The 22309-nt window shown below is 40.3% G+C and overlaps 1 protein-coding gene across 5 annotated transcripts in view; it reads right to left on the bottom strand.

The window, feature by feature from the left end:
- FHOD3 (formin homology 2 domain containing 3) overlaps nt 1–22309 on the bottom strand; it is a 507914-nt gene that overhangs the window by 200972 nt on the left and 284633 nt on the right. For all 5 annotated transcript variants that reach the window (XM_054461095.2, XM_054461096.2, XM_054461098.2 and 2 more), the window contains exon 6: nt 14165–14259. In XM_054461095.2, coding sequence (XP_054317070.2) covers nt 14165–14259 — 95 coding nt within the window. The remainder of the gene's footprint in view (nt 1–14164; nt 14260–22309) is intronic.

Below are 22309 nucleotides of genomic sequence, written 5' to 3'. Positions count from 1 at the left end.
AAAATCCCCAAACATCTTCTGATGCATAATTTTAGGTTTCTATGAATTTGGCTTCTATTGAGTTTAAGTTTATGTGGATGTACTTTTGGAAGCTTTACTATGTAAATTAATAATAAGCATATTAGTTAAATCACTTTAGGAAAAAAGAGCACTAGAACACTAATTTTGTAGAAATGCATGGTACTAATTTCAAGCACGTACTAACTCATCGTCAAAATATGTCCCGCAGGATCCTCCTCAGAAGTACCTTACTAGCATTACTGCATCGACTTGAAAGTAAGAAAGGTACATTCCATCAAAAGAATTCTAAGAGCCAACCTCATTAATCCAGAAATCACTTACTCTGATGCCCTCATGTATCTGGAATGCAGTCAAAACCCTTGGAAGCTTGGAACAACCACAGTGGAGGCCACACACCCTCTCCAAGTCCAAAGACACTGCTCACCCCATAGCTCTTAAAAATCCACCCTTGGTGCCCCTTGTGCTTATGTTAGACACATTTTATAATAAGTGGAGTGGATATTAAGATTCACAGACCACATCTGCTGAGAAGAGGCAAATCGGGGAGGATAATGATGGAGAAGGAGAGGCAGGCCAAGTGTGGCAGCAAGAGAGAGTGTCACAAACGAGGAGAGTGGAACAAGCTGCAAGGATGCCAGAGCACACACCACAGTGTGGCCCAGACATGTCAGCAAAGCGTCACTCCAATCTGAACTGTCTGATTTCCAGCTCTGCCTGGCATGCCTTCATGTGGTAACGAAGGGTTTCACTACAACTTACAGGCTCAAGCACCTGCCCATTTGTCCAGCACTGAGAGAAATCAATTAGAATTGATTCTCATTCTTATGAAGCATCCAAGGCCATGGAAGACATGGCAGTCACAAAGCAGTCACACAGGAGTATAGGGCAGAAAGCAGGCAGCATCAGCATCAGTGGTCTCAAGACAACCAAGCTGGTGGGGAGGGAGTAGATTCCCTGTCTCTGGAGGCTCTGCACGGCCACTTACTAAGGCCTTTGCAGAAGGAGTTCAGAGCCTGCAGAGGGTGGACTGGCTGACCCCATGTAAGGTCCCTCTGAATCCAAGATTCTCTGCTTCTACTTTCAACAACGTCTTGAGTGCCAGGTTGCTGAGGACAGATGCAAACAGAGAGCTTTCTTAGAGGACAGCTCTGGCATTGTAAATGAGAACAAGGCTCAGAACTGGATCCAGCCAGCCCTTTCCAGCTTCCATGGAGCAAAAGACCCATGTGATGGCTTTTGGGGCCCTGTTCACACAAACAACCTCACTTTCTTTGGGCTGGAGAAACACACTGGAGCTCTAGATTCAGTCTTTGGGCTTTCTGTTACCTACATTTTCTTTAATTACAACCTAGGAAATACTAGTATTCCATTTTTAGTTGTCTGTTATAATAAAGACTATGTTTATGTTGTTCTAAAGCATGCAGCTAAATCACAGTATGTAACAGAAATCTGAAATAATCCCCTTACATAAGAGGAGTGCAAAAGCAGGAATATACAGATGGCTGTGAATTGTTGCACATTTCATAATGATTTAGCACATTTTGGGGGTTACTGAGCTGAGCTTTACTTTCTGTTGTAGCTATCATTTTGCACTCTCAAAATAAAGGCTAAAAGCCTTCAGAAGGCCAGGGATTCCTCTTGATCCAAGGAAGTAACATTTGTCAAGTCAAGCCTCAGTCCAGGGATTGAACCTCCATATTCCATAAATAACACAGAGCTCAATGTCAGCTCCGTGACAGGTAGGCTGGGCTGGAGGGAAGGGTAGCAGGATGGTGTCAACAAAGAGCCTTGTTCTTGCTGTTGTTTTATTTTCTAGGTCAGCCCACAGGAAGAGTATGGAGTTGCCTGTACAGAACCTGTGTATCTAGATTTCAGATAAAATGTAATCACCAAATATGTGAGAAGGTAATAAAAAGACAGTTTCTTAATACTTTTACACATAAAAACAAACTGGAAGTCCTTTCATCTTTTATTGCACTTACAGAAATACAAGAACTATACTTAGCAGGTCAAATATGCTGCTCGTTAAGCAAAAATAAAAGAATTCCAAAAAATCTTCAAATTCCTAATTTCTCTTCTAAAAATTCAAGAGCCATAAAAAGAAAACAATTTCCAAACCTCAAGATTGAAATTACAAAGGGGGTTGGAAAACCATGCTTCATTTTATTTGTTTCATTTTCCACTAAAACATCATAAATATATGTTATATAAATGGATGCTGGTTATTAAAACTGAATTCGAAAGTGGTAAGATAACTTGATCTATAAACCTTTACCACATTGTTTACAAGCTCATCAGCACTTTAGAATATACAAGTATTGCTATAAAGAAAAAAAGATCTCAAGTGACTTAGGATACAAACTCTTTATTTAAACATTGTATCTCAATGCCATATACTTAAGCTCAGAATTGCTGAGCAAGCAGCTCAGAGTTCGCCCTAAAGCCTTCGTAACTGGTTATCAAACAATCCAACAGACATCCCAGACTCCAAATCTCTCCCTTCCCGACCTCTCATAGGTTATCTGCAACATGAGGTGGATATTACCAGAAATAAAGTATAGGCCCAAATATATTAACTAAGTACAGAACTCTGGGTCTTGTTTTGCAGGTGTCCTTCAAGGGAGAGTGTGGAGACTGTGGTTGGCACATCCACCAGAACAGGAAGTCATGTGCACCAAACCCATGTGGTCCAGCCTCAGGGCCTGATGACCAACCTGCTTATGACACAATGCAATTTGCAGAAGGTATAGTAGCCAACTGTAAGGCTGGGTAGCCCTTAGGATTTTACTAGTGAACAGGAAATCTTACAGAATGAAAACTATAGCAGACAACTCAAAATAATCAAAAATAACAATAAATAGTGCTACAAATTGGCATTTTCTTTTCTTTTCTTTTTACCAGCGCCAGGCTGGAGTGCAATGGCACAATCTCAGCTCACTGCAACCTCCACCTCGAGGGTTCAAGTAATTCTCCTGCCTCAGCCTCCTGAGTAGCTAGGATTACAGGCATGCATCACTAAGCCCAGCTAATTTTGTATTTTTAGTAGACGTGGGGTTTCTCCATGTTGGTCAGGCTGGTCTCGAACTCCCAGCCTCAGGTGATCCACCCTCCTCAGCCTCCCAAAGTGCTAGGATTACAGGCGTGAGCCACCGTGCCTGGCTGGCATTTTCTCTATTGAGATAAAATTCTGGGGCTTAGATGAAAGTTTTGTTACCCCAGAAAAGGCCTACATGACCAAGTGAATTTCTATCCTACCTTAACTCTGCTTACCTTTGGGAAATAGGATGCCTGAGGTCAGAAGTGCCCCCTCCTGACTAAACTGGCTCCGACTGCTGGGATCCAGGGTGGCCGCTCACTTGGCCTCTGAAGAGTTTCTAATTTCATTATCATCTAACTCTCATGCAAAAGGACACTTCCACCAGCACCCTGAGAGTTGATAATCACCATGACAACAATGAGAAGAAACCATAAAAGGACAAAAAGGAAAAGTGGCATTCCAGTTTCAGAAGTTCCCCCCACCATCTCCAGAAAAGACATGACTATTCCTTCCCTTGCTTTTAATGCCCCAACCCCTTCATTAAAGATGCCCTGTATCTGTGACTTCCCCACTCTCTCAAACTGAGGAGCTGATTTGTGAACCACGCTTCCACTTCTCAATTCCATGGCCATCGAATAAAGCCTGCACTGCTTGGTGCTCACTTTTGGTTTTGTGTATTGGCTTTATAGCACCAATCAGGGAAAGACCCCCCTTTTTTGGGGACTGGCTTTGTCAGTAAGAGCTTCTTTAAAGAACCATTAATAAAAGTGGACAAGAATCAGAAAACATCCACTTGGCTAACTTTCCCTTCAGATATTCAAGGTAATTATGAATAACTGACAAAATGTAACATGCGGCCAGGCACGGTGGCTCATGCCTGTAATCCCAGCACTTTGGGAGGCCGAGGTGGGAGGATCATGAGGTCAGGAGTTCGAGACCAGCCTGACCAACATGGTGGAATCTGTCTCTACTAAAAATACAAAAATTAGCTGGGCATGGTGGCACATGCCTGTAATCCCAGCTACTCAGGTGTCTGAGGCAGGAGAATCGCTTGAAGCCAGGAGGCAGAGGTTCCAGTGAGCCAAGATCGTGCCACTGCACTCCAGCCTGGATGACAGAGTGAGACTCTGTCTCAAAAAAAAAAAAAAAAAAAAGTAACATGCACATCTTTTATTGTTTACTAAGGAATACCAAAATCCCTGCACTAAGATATTGCCCGAAGGAGCACCTTGATAGTATATGCAGAATGAAATTCTTGGTTGAGGGAAATCAACAAGATTGGGTACTTTTCCAGTTGGCAGCATTACCATTTTCAAATACAAAACTTCAGATTCTAAGGAGGCTATGTAACTTGTCGCATAGCTCATTTCTGGAAGAAGTTAAAGAAAAACCCAGGTCAATCTGATTCTTTCCACTATACTGTGGAGGTTCCCATCTTTCACTCTGGTGCAAAAACTTAAGCCTTGGGAAAATGTGACAAATATTATCTTCTGAGTAACAATAAAGGTGAAAGAACTCTCTTAAGTAAATAACCAGCCCTGGAAACATGAAAATGAACAGCTAAAACTCAGGTTGGGCAAATGTGCTGTTAGAAGAGTGTGGCAGGCAGCTCATATCTCTTTGGAGTAGGGGGAGAAGGGCTGGCAGACGGGGGCTAGAGTAGAGAGTGGCAGAACCCTGCAGGCTCCCAGAAGCCTGTGCTGCTTCTGGTACTCTTGCCCATCCAACTCTCCTAGAAAAGGGTAGAACATCTCTCTGGAAGGAACAGCATGCTGCCTACTTTGGTGTTTTTGCATTTCCCTAAATGTTCTTCCAGATTAGAGCCACCCACTTCTACTCTTCCTCCAACTGCTAAAACTCAGCTGGTTGCCCTGGGCTACAGGGGCAGAAGAGTCAAAGGTGCACCCTTAGTTTCTGCTTCTTGCGTTCATAAGAATAATGTCTTTGTAAGTTAAAATTCTGGTTTATCAGCAAGCCTCTTAAGAATTGAGGAACCACAATCAGCTCCCTGAAGATGATCATCTCAGAGTGAATGGAAGAAACTGCTATTTAGCCCTGTGTCTGGAGACCTGTCTGGACAGTGGGGCCTCCTCAGCCTGCTGCCCTCTTTGAGGCCTGGCCTGAATCACTTCTCTCTCACTCTGAGGTCTTCCTAAAACAATAACTAGTAAAACTTGCTTTTTCCCTTTTTTCTCCTACTGAGATTATTCTCACATGGGGGCCTCTAACATATGAAATCAGTGAGAATGAGTGTTCTGGGTATGCACAGCCAAGTGGCCGGCAGAAGAGCAACAGCCCTAATGAAGAAGCTGGCACTTTATACCCACAACAACCCCAACACAAATATTACATGACTATGCCATTAAAACCCATGGAATTTTAGAAATCTCATCTAATATAATGTTGATAAACATGCAAAAATTCAAACACAACCTCATTCACTAAACATATTTTTATGCCATTAGAAACAAAGCTCTTTAAACACAGCATAGCATTGGAAACAATTCGATTAACAAGATGAGAAAAGTCGAATTAATAATAGTACATTCATATGACTGTATATTATGTAGGCATTAAATATTGTAGTTTAAAAATATTGTAGTAACAAAGGAAATGCTTATAATATACTTAGAGTTAATTTTGTAAGAAAAATTTAAAGAAAAATCAGAAGAAAAGGTACCAAAAAATGATGATCTTTATGTGGTAGTGTTTCTAGGTAATTTTTATTTTACTTTTTTTGTATTTCTAAAGTTTTATACAAAGAGAGTATGTTATTTTTGTAATCACAAAAAATTCAGTAAATGTTTTAAAAAGTTATTTTTTACTATCAAGATTTCCATATTATACCAGTAAACTTTAGCTATTTTAGTTTTTTGAGATGGGGTCTATGTGTTATTCAAGCTGATCATGAACTGGGATCCAGGGATCTTCCTGTCTCAGCCTCCCCATAGCTGGGACTACAGGCCACCATGCCCAGTTGCCATATTTTTTCTTTAATCTGTTATCATTAACTGAATTATAAAAAAATTAGTCTTAATCGAATTTCTATTAATGAAATATATTTCAATTCAATTAATGTGGGAATTATAAACACAACATCCAATATCAAGGATGGATTTAAGACAATAGTGCAATTCAAAGAACTAACTATAATGTTCTAGTAACTCCCTTTGCCTAGACCATATAGAATTTGCTGGCTGAGTACATCTCATGCTATTGCAGTATATTTACAGTGTTTTTATAATATTAACAACTGGACTTCTGGCTTCCAGCTGGAAAGATGTCGAGTGTCACTCCCAACCTAATAATAAGAGAGAGACAAACAATCTTTCACACCATAACTTTTCTTGAGCCCATCATATACCTGGGGTTGCAGGAAAACCAAGTAGCCTGAAATCTAGGGAGGGAGAGTGTTCTATCCACCCAGAAAGGGTGAGAGGCCAGCAATGGACTATCTGAGGCAGGGTACGGAGGAAAATGAAGCCATTTATACAAAGCAGCAGGAAAAACTCAGGCCGGGCACAGTGGCTCACACCTGTATTCTCAGTACTTTGGGAGGCCAAGGCGGGAGAATCACTTAAGCTCAGGAGTTTGAGACCAGACCAGGCAACATGGTGAAACCCCATCTCCATTCAAAACACAGAAAATTAGCTGGGTGTGGTGGTGTGTGCCCTGTGGTCCCAGCTACTCAGGAGGCTGAGGTAGGAGGACTGCTTGAGCCTGGGCTGTCGAGGCTGCAGTGAGCCGAGACTGTGTCACTATACGCCAGCCTGGGTGACAGAACGAGACCCCGTCTCAAAATAATAATAATAATAATAATAATAATAATAAAAACAATAAAACCTCAGATAATAGTTTTAGCAAATTGTCAAAAGTCAACTGTGGGCTACCATGAGAGCATAAACCCCTTGGAACTGCAGACACAAAGGGATTTGGCATCCACCAGTAGGCTGCTCTCCATGGCACTCACAAAGAAGCTGGGGGCAGGGCTGGGACCTAAGAAACTTTCCCAATAGTGCAGGCCTGGCGGTGCACAGCCACACAGCAGGCAGAACAGCAACAACCCTAAAGGAGGAAGGGAGCAGCCAGCACTGTGAAAAGGCGGGAAACCCCAGCCAGAGCCTTCTCCTCTTTGAGACAAAAGCCTTAAGCCACAGGGAAGGTCAACAAGGTGGGAGAGGAGAAGGGAAAAGAATAAAACCCTGTACTCCTAGGGCAGGGGCAGGAAACCATACTGGGCATCTCCTGTTGCTTAGTGTTTTACATCCTCTTCGCTATTATCACTCCCATTTTGTAGATGAAAAAGCAACCCACCCCAAGGATGGTGCAGGCGTGTGTGACTCCAAAGTTACGGCACTGACTGTCAGATGCAGCATATCTTGATTCCAGGAAGGCCTTGTGACCCCAACGAAGAAACACAGCTGGATGGTCAGAGTTCAACAGCTTCCCACTAATTGCACAATGACCCTAAAATGCCCTGACTGATCAGTGTCAACCTGCAGGCTGCACTGGTTTATGCATTCCTTGTCTCTGTCCCACTAGATATTTTCATCAATGGCATGGAAGATCTGCTTATTCATTTTTTGTTAAATAAAATTAGCACTAACAGTTAATAAGAGAAAGAGGCAAAACAGAATTCTTAATTATCTTGAGGCTGGAACTCTGGCCCACAATCAATGGGGGAAAAATGCAAGGCCCCGGATTTAAATGTGAATCAATCAATCGCGGATACGCAGAATGGAAGAAACTGGCAGATAAAAATGTGTGACAAAAATCAGGAAGGCTTAGTGGATTACCGGTTCAAACTGAGGCAACACCCAGGGCTGCTGCTAAAAGATGTAATAAATCAGAGGTGGGATTTGTGGAAGAATGATATTGTATCCCGGCTACCATATTACTATTCTTTGTACTACATGAACAGAAGAGTTGGTAACCAGTACGATGAGGAGCTGAAAATTATGTCCCCAAGTACTAACTGTAGTAGCCATCAAGTTTAGCTTGGACAGGGTTCACATGGTAACTGCCTGTAAATACTCAATGAGCTTCCACAGCAAGTCAGAGTGTCTTGTTCAACAAAGCAATGCACAAGCATTTGGTTAACGACAGGTAATGCATGTCCCAAAAAGGAAGGCTTTCCACCAATTCCAGCATGCAACAGTATTCCTGGGCAACCTAGGCAAATGATTTGATGATCCCTCTGCCTCTAGAAGTATCAAGAATGGGACTGATGATGTCAGGAACACCTTTAACATGACATTGCCATCTCTTCAAGGCTAGGATTCTATTATTTACATTACGTAACTTACAAAGGTCTTCAGCTCTCACCCCCATATTTGGGTCATCTGAGCAGATCACACAACAGTGACATGCCAGTGGCTCCAAGACCAGAGGGCTCACCGAATCTCCTCTCCTTGCCCATCAGCCAGTGTCTCCTGGGGCACATGGAGCACCAGGCTCCGTGGCACTTAGCTCTCTTTGGGAATATTTCCTTCATCTCCAAACCAGTGTGTCCAAAGTTTTCTTGCCAACAAACCCCAATGTCCAACTCTTCTACTGCCAGAGGCACTGCCATATTTCTAGCTGTAGAGTCAAACTATGACCTTCAACCTTTGATTCCTTTTATTTTCCTATATCCAGAAATCTCCTCCTAGAAGGCTAGTCCTCAAAATGTCTCTATTTTTTCATTATTCTGTTTCCACTGCTACTCTCACCTCACAGCTGTGATACTGAGCTAACCCTTCCCACCCAGCTTTCCCATCCCTGTCAATTTCCCCTCCTCCACCACTCCGTTCTACACACCACGTTACTTTTTTTTTTTTTCTTCATTTTGCAGTCCTAAACAAACTTTCAGCAATGTCCCCAGTGTTGGGGGTGGCGTGGCTGGCGGGCGGGCACATAGGTTCTCTAATGTATATGATAGAGAAAGAGAGAGCGCACGAGCACGAGCATGTATGTATGTGTGTGTACGTGCATGCAAGGAGGGCCTTGGCCAGGGCTCCTCCAGATAGGGCTACACAGGAGTAGGGAGGTCTGCTCACCCTCACACAAGTAGAAAGGAAGTCTGGAGACCTGTGATCAGCAATATGGGGCACAGATGGAAGGATGAGATCCAATGGGGCTGATGGGAACTTAGAGAGAGCAAGGCAAGCTAACCTGGAGAGCAATGCAGACAGGGAAGCTTCCATGCCAGTGCCCTGAGGCACCCCTAAGAGGTAGCAAGGAGGTGAGAGTTTGCCAGGCTCAGGGCCCTGAGGCCTTCTCCATGGGTCAAAAGAGGACCCATAGAGATAAAGAGACAGACTTTCTGTGCTGAGTGACAAAGGGCCATGCTGTATAGACTGAATCATCTTACTCCAATTAATTAGAATTCCAGATGTATGAAGAGAAAAAAATCCACATCCTGTGATAAGTCATGGGCCTGGCATCTGCCTCTTACCTCTGACTGGGGAGTTTAAAGATTGGCTCTTGTAAATAGAAAAACACTTTATTGAAAACACTTTTTTCTTTCTTTTAAAAAGTCATTATTTGGCTACGAACGCATTATTTTCTCCCCTGGCTATGAGTCTCAAATATCTGCAAATATGCATTGCATAATGAGCCTCTGGCAGTCTGCAAAATCACATCTTGTTGCCTTTCATGGAAGAAAAATGAAGAATTATGAAAACACAATGACAAGATTTGTCTGCTCCAGTACTTCCTTTATCAACTCTGTGACTGTATAAGGCAAAGGCAACTGGATATCAAGGTAAACTTTCTAGGTTAAGATAAATCTGACTCTGTCAAAAGGAAATGCTAGGGCCCCTGGCTTTCCTGATTTCTTAATTTGAATTGGGGAAAACCCATTGCAGCTGTATTGACCAAAGTGTATGTTTAAGGAGGAGACTGAGGCCTCCTTCTCAAAACTTGAGGGTCTTGGGTTGATGTATCTGTTGTTCTTTTCAATTTCTCATTATTCAGATGGGGGTGAGGGAAGAGTGTCAGCAGACACTCTGTTGGTTTTGTAAATAAGAGGTGATCTCATTAGAACTATGTAGACTGGAAATAAACTTGGCAGCTACTGCCTTTGTTAACTTTCAGCAACTCGCCTAGAACAGAGCACACCCTGCAGGGGGGCAGGAGAGCTTCATGTGACATCACAGTTAGTGGGATGGGCTGTGGCATCACTGTTCCCCAGAATTCTCCTTTCCAACAACACAGTGAACTCCAAGGCACAGGCTGACTCTTGGCTCCACTCTTTTGTCCTCATTATGAAGAGCACAGTGCAGAACACAGGAGCCAGAGACTATTCTAGACCTTCCTTTGGGAAAATAAAAGATGGAGACAGAAATCCACACAGATCCAGTGCTGATGGCCCAAATGGCTAGGGAGGAGGCGAGTGTGCCACCTTAGACAGAGGCCCTGAGGAGGCAGCCCAGAGTCCTGAACCACCACTGAGGAAGCACACGAGTGCACCATGTCGGACGGGGAGGCTGGGAAAGCACAATTCCTACAAATGTATTTTTGAAGCTTTTAAATTTTATAATTTTTCCATGTTATTTAGAAATGCAATAAAGATTCTCCTGTGTGTTTATTCTTTCCTGATTGTTTATTTTCCTTACGGAATGATTCCAAAGTAATATCAATATGATGCTATTGCCACACCAGAGACTCAGCCACGGCATGCATTTCTGTTATTTCTGTTTTTTTTTTTTTTTCTCTGCTGCTCTTCTTCTTTTCCTCTTCCGTGGTCCTTCTCTTCCCTCTTTTCTATCTCTCCCTCTTCTTTTCTTTGTGCCTTTCCTCTCTTAGTCTATCTGTGCTGCTATAAAGAGAAATACCTGAGACTGGGTAATTTATGAAGAACAGAAATTTATTTCTCACAGTTCTGGAGGCTGGGAAGTTCCAGATCAAGGCACTGACTGTGAGGGCCCAGTCTCTCTGCATCCAAGATGGTGCCTGTTGCTGTATCTTCTGGAGGACAGGAAGGTTGTGCCCTCACATGGCAGAGAATCAAAAGAGAGCAAATGTACTCCTTCCACAAATCCTTCTTATAATGGCATTAATCCATTCATGACGGCAGAGCCTTCATGACGTAAACACCTCTTGAACACTGTTGCATTGGCGACCACGTTTACAACACAAAAATTTAGGGAGGCACATTCAGACCACAGCATTCTCTATGTAATCTCTCCCTGCTCACAGTGATTCTTCCCCATACCCATCCCACCTTCCCTCACCTTGCTGTCACTCTATTCTCTGTCTGGTGATGAGCTAACAGACTGTCAGTTTTTCTATTGTAAGCATGTTAGGTTTTATTTCCTTTTAGAAATAGGGCAAGTTGTTGGTGTTTTATCATGGCCATCATAAAACCATAAAGATATCTTAATTCAGCTGTGTCATGTACAAAAAGTCAATCTTTCTTGCAAAATCTCTTCCCATCTCCCTAGCTTTTAGGTCCTTGAGACCATTCAGAGCGCCTTGGGGAGGGAGCAGGTTCCAAATGAACATGAAAGTTAGGGAGGTTTCCCGGCACAAGCAAGGAAAAAGGAGAAAAAAACTGAAACAGGATATGAGATATAAATCTTCCCTCGGTCTGGCTGAAGCAACCTAGAAAGCCCAGCATTTCACTCAGTGTCCAAGGTCACCTACATCAGTTTCAAAATAGAGTCACTTCCATTTTCCATAGAAAACAAAGCCAAACTTTTTTTTTAAAGATTTTCAGTCTTCTGAGGGAAAGCATAGCTGTTTCTAATATGAAATGGGGAAAAATTCTCTCATCAGTAAGTACTAGAAAAAGAAAACCTGAGGGGAAGATGTGAGGGTCACCCATGGATGTGGGACCCCATGGGGATTCACATGCCAGTGCCAGCCACAGAGAAAAAGCCCTTCCAACCACACAAGGACACAATCACCAGGATTCTGAGAAGCCTGAGAAGGATATACAGCCTAAAACTAGAACCGCACTCCTCCCCAAATCAAACCAGGGCTGAGTGCTCCCAAAGGACAGCAGAATCCTTGGGAGGCAGGTGACTCCAGGGGCAGGGCCAGGGGATGGACTCCCCAGCAGAGCACAGCACTGTGAACAGCAGCCTGGAAAGGCTCACTCTAGTGGGGGTGGGCAGTGAACACAGGGATGGGGGACAGCCTGGGCAGACCACATGTGATATGGTTTGGTTCTCTGTCCCCACCCAAATCTCACCTTGAATTGTAATAATTCCCACGTGTCATGGGAGGGACCCAGTGGGAGGTAAGTGAATCATGAAGGTGGGTTTTTCCCCATGCTGTTCTCATGGTAGTGAATAAGTCTTATGAGATCTGATGGTTTTATAAAGGGCGGTTCCCCTGCACACACTCTCTTGCCTGCCACCATGTAAGATGTGCCTTTGCTCCTCCTCCGCCCTCCGCCATGATTTTGAGGCCTCCCCAGCCATGTGGAACTCTGAGTCCATTAAACCTCTTTCCTTTATAAATTGCCCAGTCTCAGGTATGTCTTTATTAGCAGTGTGAGAACAGATTAATCCAATATGCTTTTCAGGGACCCTACAAAGCTATGCTGATTCTGTGACCTGTTTAATTCAGGTTCAAATTCTGTATCCAGGCCCTCAAGATCCCCCACTCCATCTGACCATGTTGCCACTACAGTCACTCTGATTTCTACAATGTGCCACCCATACAGCACACTTTAACCTTGGTGCATCTGCACCTGCTCAGGACAGGGTCCCTTTTACTTCTACTCCCAAATCCCCCTGCAGTCAGGTCCCTAACACATGCTCCTCCACACCCCGGCAGAAACCAGAGAAGACTATGCCAGAGGCTTGCCCAGCTTTCAGCGCACCTGAAGTGACAGAGTAGATCTGCTTCCTTGGCAGGACCTCCAGAGACCTCAGGGACCTGGCAGCCAAGGCGTGGCTGGTGGTGATGTGCCAAAATGCATGGGGAAACCAGCTAGGCTTTCATAATCAAGCACTATTTCCTCAACTACCAAATGGGAATTATATTACTTACCTGATAGTGGCCTCATGAGGATTAAATGAGATCACGCTTATAAAACATCTAGTATGGGCCAGATGTGGTGGCTCACGCCTGTAACCCCAGCACTTTGAGAGGCCAAGGCAGGTGGATCATTTGAGGCCAGGAGTTCAAGACCAGACTGGCCTACATGGTGAAACTTTGTCTCTATTAAAAATATAAAAACTAGCCCAGGGTTGTGGGTCATGCCTTTAATCCCACCTACTTGGGAGACTGAGGCATGGGATTTGCTTGAACTCAGGAGGTGGAGGTTGCAGGGAGCTAAGATCATGCTACTGCACTCCAGCCTGGCAACAAGAGTATAAGAATCTGTCTCAATAAATAAAATAAAATAAAATACCTAGTTTGGTGCCTGGCAAATCTGCAATAAACATTGATTACTTTTATAATTGATGTTAGAGCTGAAAGGTAATCTCGGATTCTTTTATCCATATATGAGTATACATATACATATGTACAACATATAAATATATATGTACACACGAACATGAAATACAGGTGGTTCACAGATCTTACATCTATGGTATAATTTTTTTTTTTTTTGAGACAGAGTCTTGCTCCATCACCCAGGCTAGAGTGCAGTGGCGTGATCTCAGCTCACTGCAACCTCCGCCTCCCGGGTTCAAGTGATTCTCCTGCCTCAGCCTCCCGAGCAGCTGGGACTACAGGTGCGTGCCACCATGCCCAGCTAATTCTTATATTTTTAGTAGAGACAGGGTTTCACCATGTTGGCCAGGCTGGTCTTGATCTCGTGACCTCGTGATCCACCTGCTTTGGCCTTGCCAAGTGCTGAGATTACAGGTGTGAGCCACCATGCCCGGCCCTATGGTATAACGTTTGATTAAATATTAAAAACCGAAGGTTCCAAAGGCACTCGATTAAAGCTTAAGAGAAGAGAAAATAGAAATGCATTAAAATTTCATGAGCTATTTGCAATTTAAGTGTATCTTAAAATTTGTAGAGTAGTAATCCTCATTTATACTGTAACGGCTTGAAAAAAGCTGAATAAAATTTCTTTCTGCAAAACTGACTCAGAGAAAAAAGAAAGGCAAGTGATATGACAATTGAACAAAACAGTCAACCATAACTTCCCCTTACCTTTGACCCAATGAGAGTGTACAGCCACTGAATGGTTTCATTGTGGTTTATTACTCCATTCATTCCATCCACATACAACATAATCTGGCCCAAAGCTACAGAAAACAAGAGAAAAAGGAGTCATTATAGATGTATATAGAAATATAATCTTCAGTGATCATAACGCTGATCAAGATTTTCATACTTTAAGTACACAGTATGTTAAGAATCAAATCTGAGGAGAATTCCTGAGCTCTGAAATTAACTAAATCTCATTTCAGAGAGAAAGTGTCGAACACTAGAAGAAACAAGGGCTATTCCAGGCTCCCGGAAGATGCAATTAAGGCACCAATCCAGTGATTGTTGTTTCTGTGTGCCTTGATGTATAAATGCATGTTTTTCTGTTTCTATATTTGTGTGTAGTCCCAGACACGACAAAGATATTCATGAGATGGTGTCTGAGTTGTGGCCTCCCACTGGGGCCACAAGGACAAACGAAGTTTCCAAAAGCAACCTGTCCAGTGCCCCAGTCTGTGGTCAGCAAGTCTTAGATTCTGTGGGATCATCCAGGGTTAATCCAATTTTATTCCAATAGGTCAGCAACAAATGCATAGTTAAATATTATGAGTAATTCCCTTTAAAGATTTTCAAGTAAAAACATCAGGTATCATGAAAATACATGATATCACACATTCGTCACATACCAAATCCTAAATTCTTAGTTTAGGAAAATATACTCAACATGTACTATCATTATTCTCCAAACAGAAAATACTAGCTATGTTTTTTAAGTAAACATTAAACTTAGTTTTTCAACTCCATTATTATCAAAATAATCTGAATGATAGATAATGAACAAACAGAAGTTACATGCCCTAAAGGAAGAAGGATTCCATCAATCACATCTAAGCTCCTAATCATATTTCACCCACAACTAATTGTCAGGGCACTGACATTTTTCTAAACAACATTTTTTTATGCTGTTAACAGTAGGACAGCTCATTTTAGAAAATTAGAAAAACACAGAAGAATAAAGTGAAAATAATTCATGTTCCCATAAAGATAACCATTCTTAAAATATTGATGTATTTTCTTACATTCTTTTTTTATGCATTACAAACATACACAAAGTTTATATGTGGGTTGTAGGAAACATTCTACATGAAATATTTTGATTAAAAAGAGCAAAACAGAAAACAGTATACACAAATTCTAAGTATGCAAATATATATGTAATATTAGAAAATGCATCCTATCCAACAGAAGATCAAATAAGAAAACTACATTAGTGGCTGGGCGCAGTGGCTCACGCCTGTAATCCCAACACTTTGGGAGGCCAAGGCAGGTGGATCACATGAGGTGAGGAGTTCAAGACCAGCCTGACCAACATGGCAAAACCTTGTCTCTACTAAAAACACAAAAATTAGACGGGTGTAGTGGTGCACACCTGTAATCCCAGATAGGAGGCTGAGGCAGGAAAATTGCTTGAACCCAGAAGGCGGAGGTTGCAGTGAGCCAAGATCGCGCCACTGCACTCCAGTCTGGGTGATAGAGCAAAACTCTGTCTGAACAAAAAAAAAAAAAAAAGGAAAAGAAAACCACATTATTCTGAGAAAAAATATGCTCCTAAATATGTAAGAACTCAAAAATTTTAAAAATTATTTGGACATATCCTTGACACAATAAGCAGTATATTTTGAGAAATAACAGATTCATATTCTATTTAATGGTAAAACACTAGAGATATTCCTACTAATCAGAAATAATTTTTAAATGATGCTCATTAAACCCATGGATTATTTAACACTGCTATAGAATTTCAGGCAAATTTAATAAGATATGAAAAATAATAAGATACAAAATTGTTGGAAATACATATTGTCATAATTTGCAAGTAAAATTATAGATACAATAAAAAATTCAAAGAATTTATTACAAAGAGATTACAATTATAATCACATTTCTCATTCTAATGAGAAATCTGTATGCAGCATTTGAATGCACCATATAAAAGTTTGATATAAAATTATACTAGATAAGTGGATCTATGACAACAAATATGTTAAAGAATAGAATTATTTCTTTAAATAGTTAATACAAACTAGTAAGAAAATATTAAATGCCAATGAAAAAAGGCATTTTATATGAGAGACAACAAACTTGTTTATAATAGCATGCAAAATTGTTCACTCTCACTATAATAAAAGAAATGCAAATTAAAACAATAATAAGGTAGTGTTTTCACTCAAATTGGCAAAGGTATTTTAAAAAGAAATGATTATGTATCAAACAGTAGAGAGGTTAAATAACTTCATGCATTGCTGGTGGTAGGGCAAACCGGTAGAAACCTGCAATAAGGCTACCTAGGGCTATAATTATTTTGTAAAGTTACCATGTATTTAGCGCTCACTGTGTGCCAAGTTCTCCAGAGGGACTTTATAGGTATTATTAATAGAAGAGCCATATGCAGTGGGTATTTTTACCCCCATTTGGAAGAAGAAAAAACTGAGGCTCTGAGAAGTGAAGGGATGTGACCAAAATCTCCATCACTGCCTAAGTAGCAGAGCCCACTTCCAGCCAGGGTGGGCGAGCACGTATGCGTTTATACTAAGAGCCTGAAAGTCCTCTTCAAGCCTTTTCCCAGTCATCATGATTTGGGAAACCTATTCTAAGGAAATAGCTCTAAGTTTAAACAAACAAAATAAAAAAGGAAGCAAAGGTGTTCACTGAAGCATTATTTAATATACCAAAATAATAACTAAAACACAAACACCTATCATGGTTCTAGAACTCAGCATACACTGTCATTTACCAAAGCTATGTCCTAACTTGTAAAATGTTTCTCATAAAATAAGTAAAAAACAAGTATAAGTAAAAAGCAACATCACATAATTAAACACTCAAATCTTCTTTTAGTTGAGACAAGGTCTCACTCTGTCACCCAGGCTGGAGCAGTGGTGCCATCAGGGCTCACTGCAGCCTTAACCACCCAGGCTCAAATGATCCTTGCATCTCAGCCTCCTGAGTAGCTGGGACCACAGACACATGCCACCACACCAAGCTATTTTTTTTTTTTTCTGTAGAGACAGGGTCTCCTTATGTTATCCAGGCTGGTTGCAAACTCCTGGGCTCAAGTGATCCACCAGCCTTGGAATCCCAAAGTGCTGGGATTACAGGCATAAGCCACCATGCCTAGTTATAACAAATCTTCATGCATACAAAGAAGAAAAGGAAATCCATAAAATATTAACCATTGTGATTGAGTATATATTCTTTGGATGTATTTTTCCTATTTTTTCTATTTTCCCAGCTTTCTAATACGAGCATCGATTACTTCTGTAATGGAAAAGTAAAATATGTTAAAAAAAAAAAAAAGAACAAAAATAAGACTGAATAATGTAAGGTGTTACATGATTTTGTTTTTAGAATTTTTTTACTAGTGCATCCTTTCTTAGCACCACCACCCCCACCCTCCTGCAGAAAGATGCAGCCCCTACCTCATGGAAGAGCTCCAAGAATTCGGCACATTCTGCCCTATTTTTTCCCATTTCTTCCCTCCTTCCCTTCCCAAACAAACTGGCAAGTCTCCATGGAAGGGGAGTTTGCTCCACTGTCCTTTTCCCATTCTGAGTTCCGCTGTTGAAGAGGCCAATCCTGAGGTACATTTTGGCACCTTCCTTTAAATCAGCTAACCACACAGGGAGAGAGAAGGTAGACTCTTTAGCCTTCTGGAGGGTACATCCACGGGAAAGACTCTCTCCACAAGGCTGAGAAGCTGGGACTGAAAGCCTCCACCCTAAGAGCTCAGGGCCTCTGGTACTGGCCAAGTGCCCAAGAAGCCAGGACACTATTACAATGGGAGAAGGCAAACTAAGGTTTAAAAGCTTACTTGATCTGTTCCCCGCAACATTCTATTAACTGGATCATACTGGAAGAGGTGCATCACTACAAAATTCACGTCTAATGGAATTCAAGTGTCCGATCACACTCATTTTTCATATTTTGGTAATCAAATCTTTCCCACTACATCTTTTTTGTACTTACCCGCTACTACTAAAGCAATCCCGCCTGTAAATCACTCCAGACACAAGATGGCGCTAAATAGATTCATGTGGGTTAATATTGCACTATGAGCGGCAAAAACCCACCAACCTTAAACGTGGGCCTGAGAATAAAACCCACATAGAAGAACAAAACAGATGCCCTGAAAACACACGTCTGGGTCACAGGAGCCATGAAAATTCATGATTTGTGTTTTCAAGAAGGATGTGGAGGCTCAGACTGTCTATCAGAACACAGAGGTAGATGGCACCACAGGTCTAGGAAGAGAGCATTTCCTGTTCTGCCACTCATGGAACTTATTACACTCAAGGTATATTTATTCATCTTTCTGTGCTTCAGTTTCTTCATCTCAAAAATGACACAGCTATACCATACTATCTATTTTGCAGGGGTGTGGTGAGGAATGAGTTAGAACAGTGCCTCCAATGAACAGAAGCACACGCTGAACAACTCTCAAAAACAGAAAACAGGGAGCAAGCTCTCCAGGCCAACCTTACCCAGCTGTGGGTCATGAGAAGTGGTGGAAGAACTCCTTGCCTAACTAGAAGTCACAAAGATTTTCTCTTATGTGTTCTTCTAAAAATGTGTAGTTTCTCCTCTTTATATGTAGCTGTATGATCCAATTTGAGAAAACTGTTGTACAAAGAAGCATAGATTGAGGTTCATTTTTTTTTCATATGTCCAACTAATGCCATTTGTTAAAGAGACTATCCTTTTTCTATTTCATTGCTTTGGCAAATTTGCCAAAAATCAACTGGTTGTGTTTGTATGGGTCTGTTTCTGTTCCATTGGTCTGTCCATCCCTTTGCCAATACCACACAATCTGGATCACCATAGCTTTAGAGTAAATGTTAAAATCAGGTAGTATGATTCTTCCTATTCATTCTTCTTTTTCAAAATTGGTTCAGCCATTCTTGTTCTTTTGCCTTTTAATACAAATTCTGCAAGCAGCTTGTCTAAATCAACAACAACAACAAAATCTTTCTGGAAATAATGTTAATCTATAAATTCTAGGAGAACTGATATCTTTACTCTGCTGAATCTTCTAATCTATAAACCTGTTATGTCTATTTATTATACATCTTTGCAGATTGCTTTTATCAGTGTTCTATAGTTTTCAACTATAGATGCAATATATGTTTGTTTGGGATGGTATTTTTGCCAAAATTATAAGTAGTTCACATTCTTTGGAGCTATTACAAACGGTGTATTAAAAACTTTTCCATTCCTAATTGTTTATTGTTAGTATATAAAAACAAACTTGAATTTGTATATTGGCCTTATATCCTATAACTTTGTTAAACTTACCAATTCTAGGAGTGTTTGATTTTTTGTTTTGTTTTTGTAGATTTCCTGGAATTTTGTACATAGACAATAATGCTGTTTGTGAAAAAGAACAATTTTATTTCTTCCTTCCCAATCTATATCTCTCTTCCCATCCCTATTGCACTAGTGAAGACTTTCAGTATAATATTCAATGGGTGTGGTGAGAGTGAACAACCTTGCCTTGTTCCTAATATTAGGGAGAAAGCATTAATAATCATTTACTATTAATTGTGATGTTAGACATACGTTTTTGTAAACTGCCTTTTAACAAGATGAGAAAGTTTCTCCAATTTCTAGTCTGCTAAGAGCTTTTTGTAAATCATGAATGAATGAATTTTGTCAAATGCTTCTTTTACATCAACTGATATGATTGTGTTTTTTCTTCTTCAGATTGTTAATGCAGTAGGTTATATTAACTGAATTTCAAATAATGTGTCTTGCATCCTTTTTGACCATGGCATATTATTCTTTTCATATATTGCTGGATTTTATTTACTAATATTTGTTGATGATTTTTTACGTCTTTGTTCATAATAAATATTGTTCGGTGTATTTTATGTCTGGTTTTCATACCATGGTAATACCGACCTCATAAAATGAATTGGGAAGTGTTTCCTCCTCTTCTGTTTTCTGGAAGAGATTTTGTAAAATTGGTTTTATCTTTAAATGTTTGGTGTAATGCACCAGGAAACCGTTTGGGGCTGGAGATATTTTGTTCAGAAGGTTAACTGCAAATTAAATTTCTTTAATAGTTACAATAATGGGGCTAGTCAGGTTATCATTTCATCTTGGGTGGGTTTTGGTAGTTTGTGGTTTTTAAGGAATTGATCCATTTCATCTAATGTATCAATTTTATGTGCTGAGAGTTGTTGATAGTATTCTGTCATAATTCATTTAAGTGAAGTTTAATCCTCTTTCATTCCTAATGTTAGCAATGCATATCTTCTCTTTTTTCATTTGTCATTCTTGTTGGTCAATTATATTTTTCTTTTCACAGAATCAGCTTTTTGTTTCATTGATTTTCTCTATTTTTTTCTCTGCTTTCAACTTCATCAATTTCTACTTTTATTATTTTCTTCCTTCTACTTATTTGGTTTTATTTTACTTTTCTTACTCTAGTTTCTTAAGGTAGGTGCTTATATTATTATTTCCCTCTTTTCTAATATATGCAGGTAATGCTAGAAATTTCCCTCACGCATTGCTTCAACCACATCCCACAAATCTGATGTGTTGTATTTTCATTTTCATTTAGTACAAAATGTTTGCTAACTTCCATTGAGAATTCCTCTTCAACACATGGATTATTTAGAAGTGTGTTAATTTCTAAGAGTTTGGACATATTCATGTTCTCCTTCTGTTACTGATTTACAGTTTAATTTTATTCCAGTCAGAAATTACATTATTTCAATTATTTTAAATTGTTTATGGTTTATTTTATGACCCACGATATGATTTATATTGGTGAATGTTTTATGCATATTTGAAAGTAATATGTATTCTCTGTAGCTGGGTAGCATTTTCTAAAGATGTCAATTAGAACTATTTGGTTGATGGTGCCATTCAGTTCCTTCATAGCCTTGCTGATTTTCAGTCTGTCAATTCTATTGATTACCAAAAAAGAAGTATTGAAGTCTCCAACTACAATAGAATTTTTTCTATTTCTTATTTCAGTTCTGTTTTTGCTTTATGAATTTTGAAGCTCTAGTTTTCTGGGTGACCTGATTCTTTTGTCATTATAATGTCTGCTTTACGTCTAATTATTTTCTTTGCTCTGAAGCCTACTTCTTCTAATAATTAATATAGTCACTTCACCTTCTTTTGATTAGTATTTGCATGTTTCTTTTTCCTGAATCCTTTTGCTTTTAAACCACTTATAGCATTATAATTAAAGTGGGTTTATTGTAAGCAGCACTTAGTTGGGTCTTGTTTTATTTATTCATTAATGTCTGTCTTTTAATTACTGTGATTAGACCAGTCATATTTAATATAAGTACTAATGTGTCTTATTTAAGGTCTATCATTTCTAATCTGCTACTGAGCCCATCTGGTAAGCTTTTTACTTTGGTTATTGTATCTTTCGTTGTAAATTTCGTTTCTAAAATTTCCATTGGGTTCTTTATATCTTCTATTTCTTACTGAGACTTTCCATCTTTCTATTCATTTCAGTAATGTTCACTCTTACTTCCTGAAGCATTTTCATAATGGCTGCATTAAAAACTGACAAATCCGGTATCTGTATCAACTTGGCCCAGGGGTGGTGATCTATCTTTTCCCATGCAAGTTGGGATTTTCCTAGTTTATTGCGTGCCAAGTAATTTTGGCTTATCTCCTGGATATTTTTAAAATAATGTTATGAAACTCTGGGTTTTGTTTAAATATTACAGAAAATGTTGACATTTTTGTTTAAACAGGCAATTAACCTGGTTCAGTTTGAGTCACAAGTTCTGACTTGTCTTCTGTGGCTCTAATATCAGTTCAGTTTTCAGAGCCCTTGCTGTGCCATTTGGTTCAGCTCTGTATGTGTACTACAAAGTCGACAGTCTGGGGCCTGGGCAGTATCTATCTTGTTCAGTTCTCAAAGTCATTGCTATGCTGTTTAGGGTTAGATTCATGCATGCAGTCTGTGTGGAGCCCAGGGGTTCACATAGAACTTTCACATTCCTGAGCTTCTCCTTCTCCATTATATTCCTGATACTTTTAGGTTCCCTGAGGCTCCCTGCACCACCTTTTTTTTTTTTTTTTTTGAGACGGAGTCTGCTCTGTCGCCCAGGCTGGAGT

Source organism: Pongo pygmaeus, chromosome 17 (assembly GCF_028885625.2).
Source record: "Pongo pygmaeus isolate AG05252 chromosome 17, NHGRI_mPonPyg2-v2.0_pri, whole genome shotgun sequence".
In the NCBI taxonomy this organism is placed as follows: domain Eukaryota; kingdom Metazoa; phylum Chordata; class Mammalia; order Primates; family Hominidae; genus Pongo; species Pongo pygmaeus.
The sequence above is the reverse complement of the archived record's forward strand: the minus strand, read 5'-3'. Positions and strand labels throughout refer to the sequence as shown.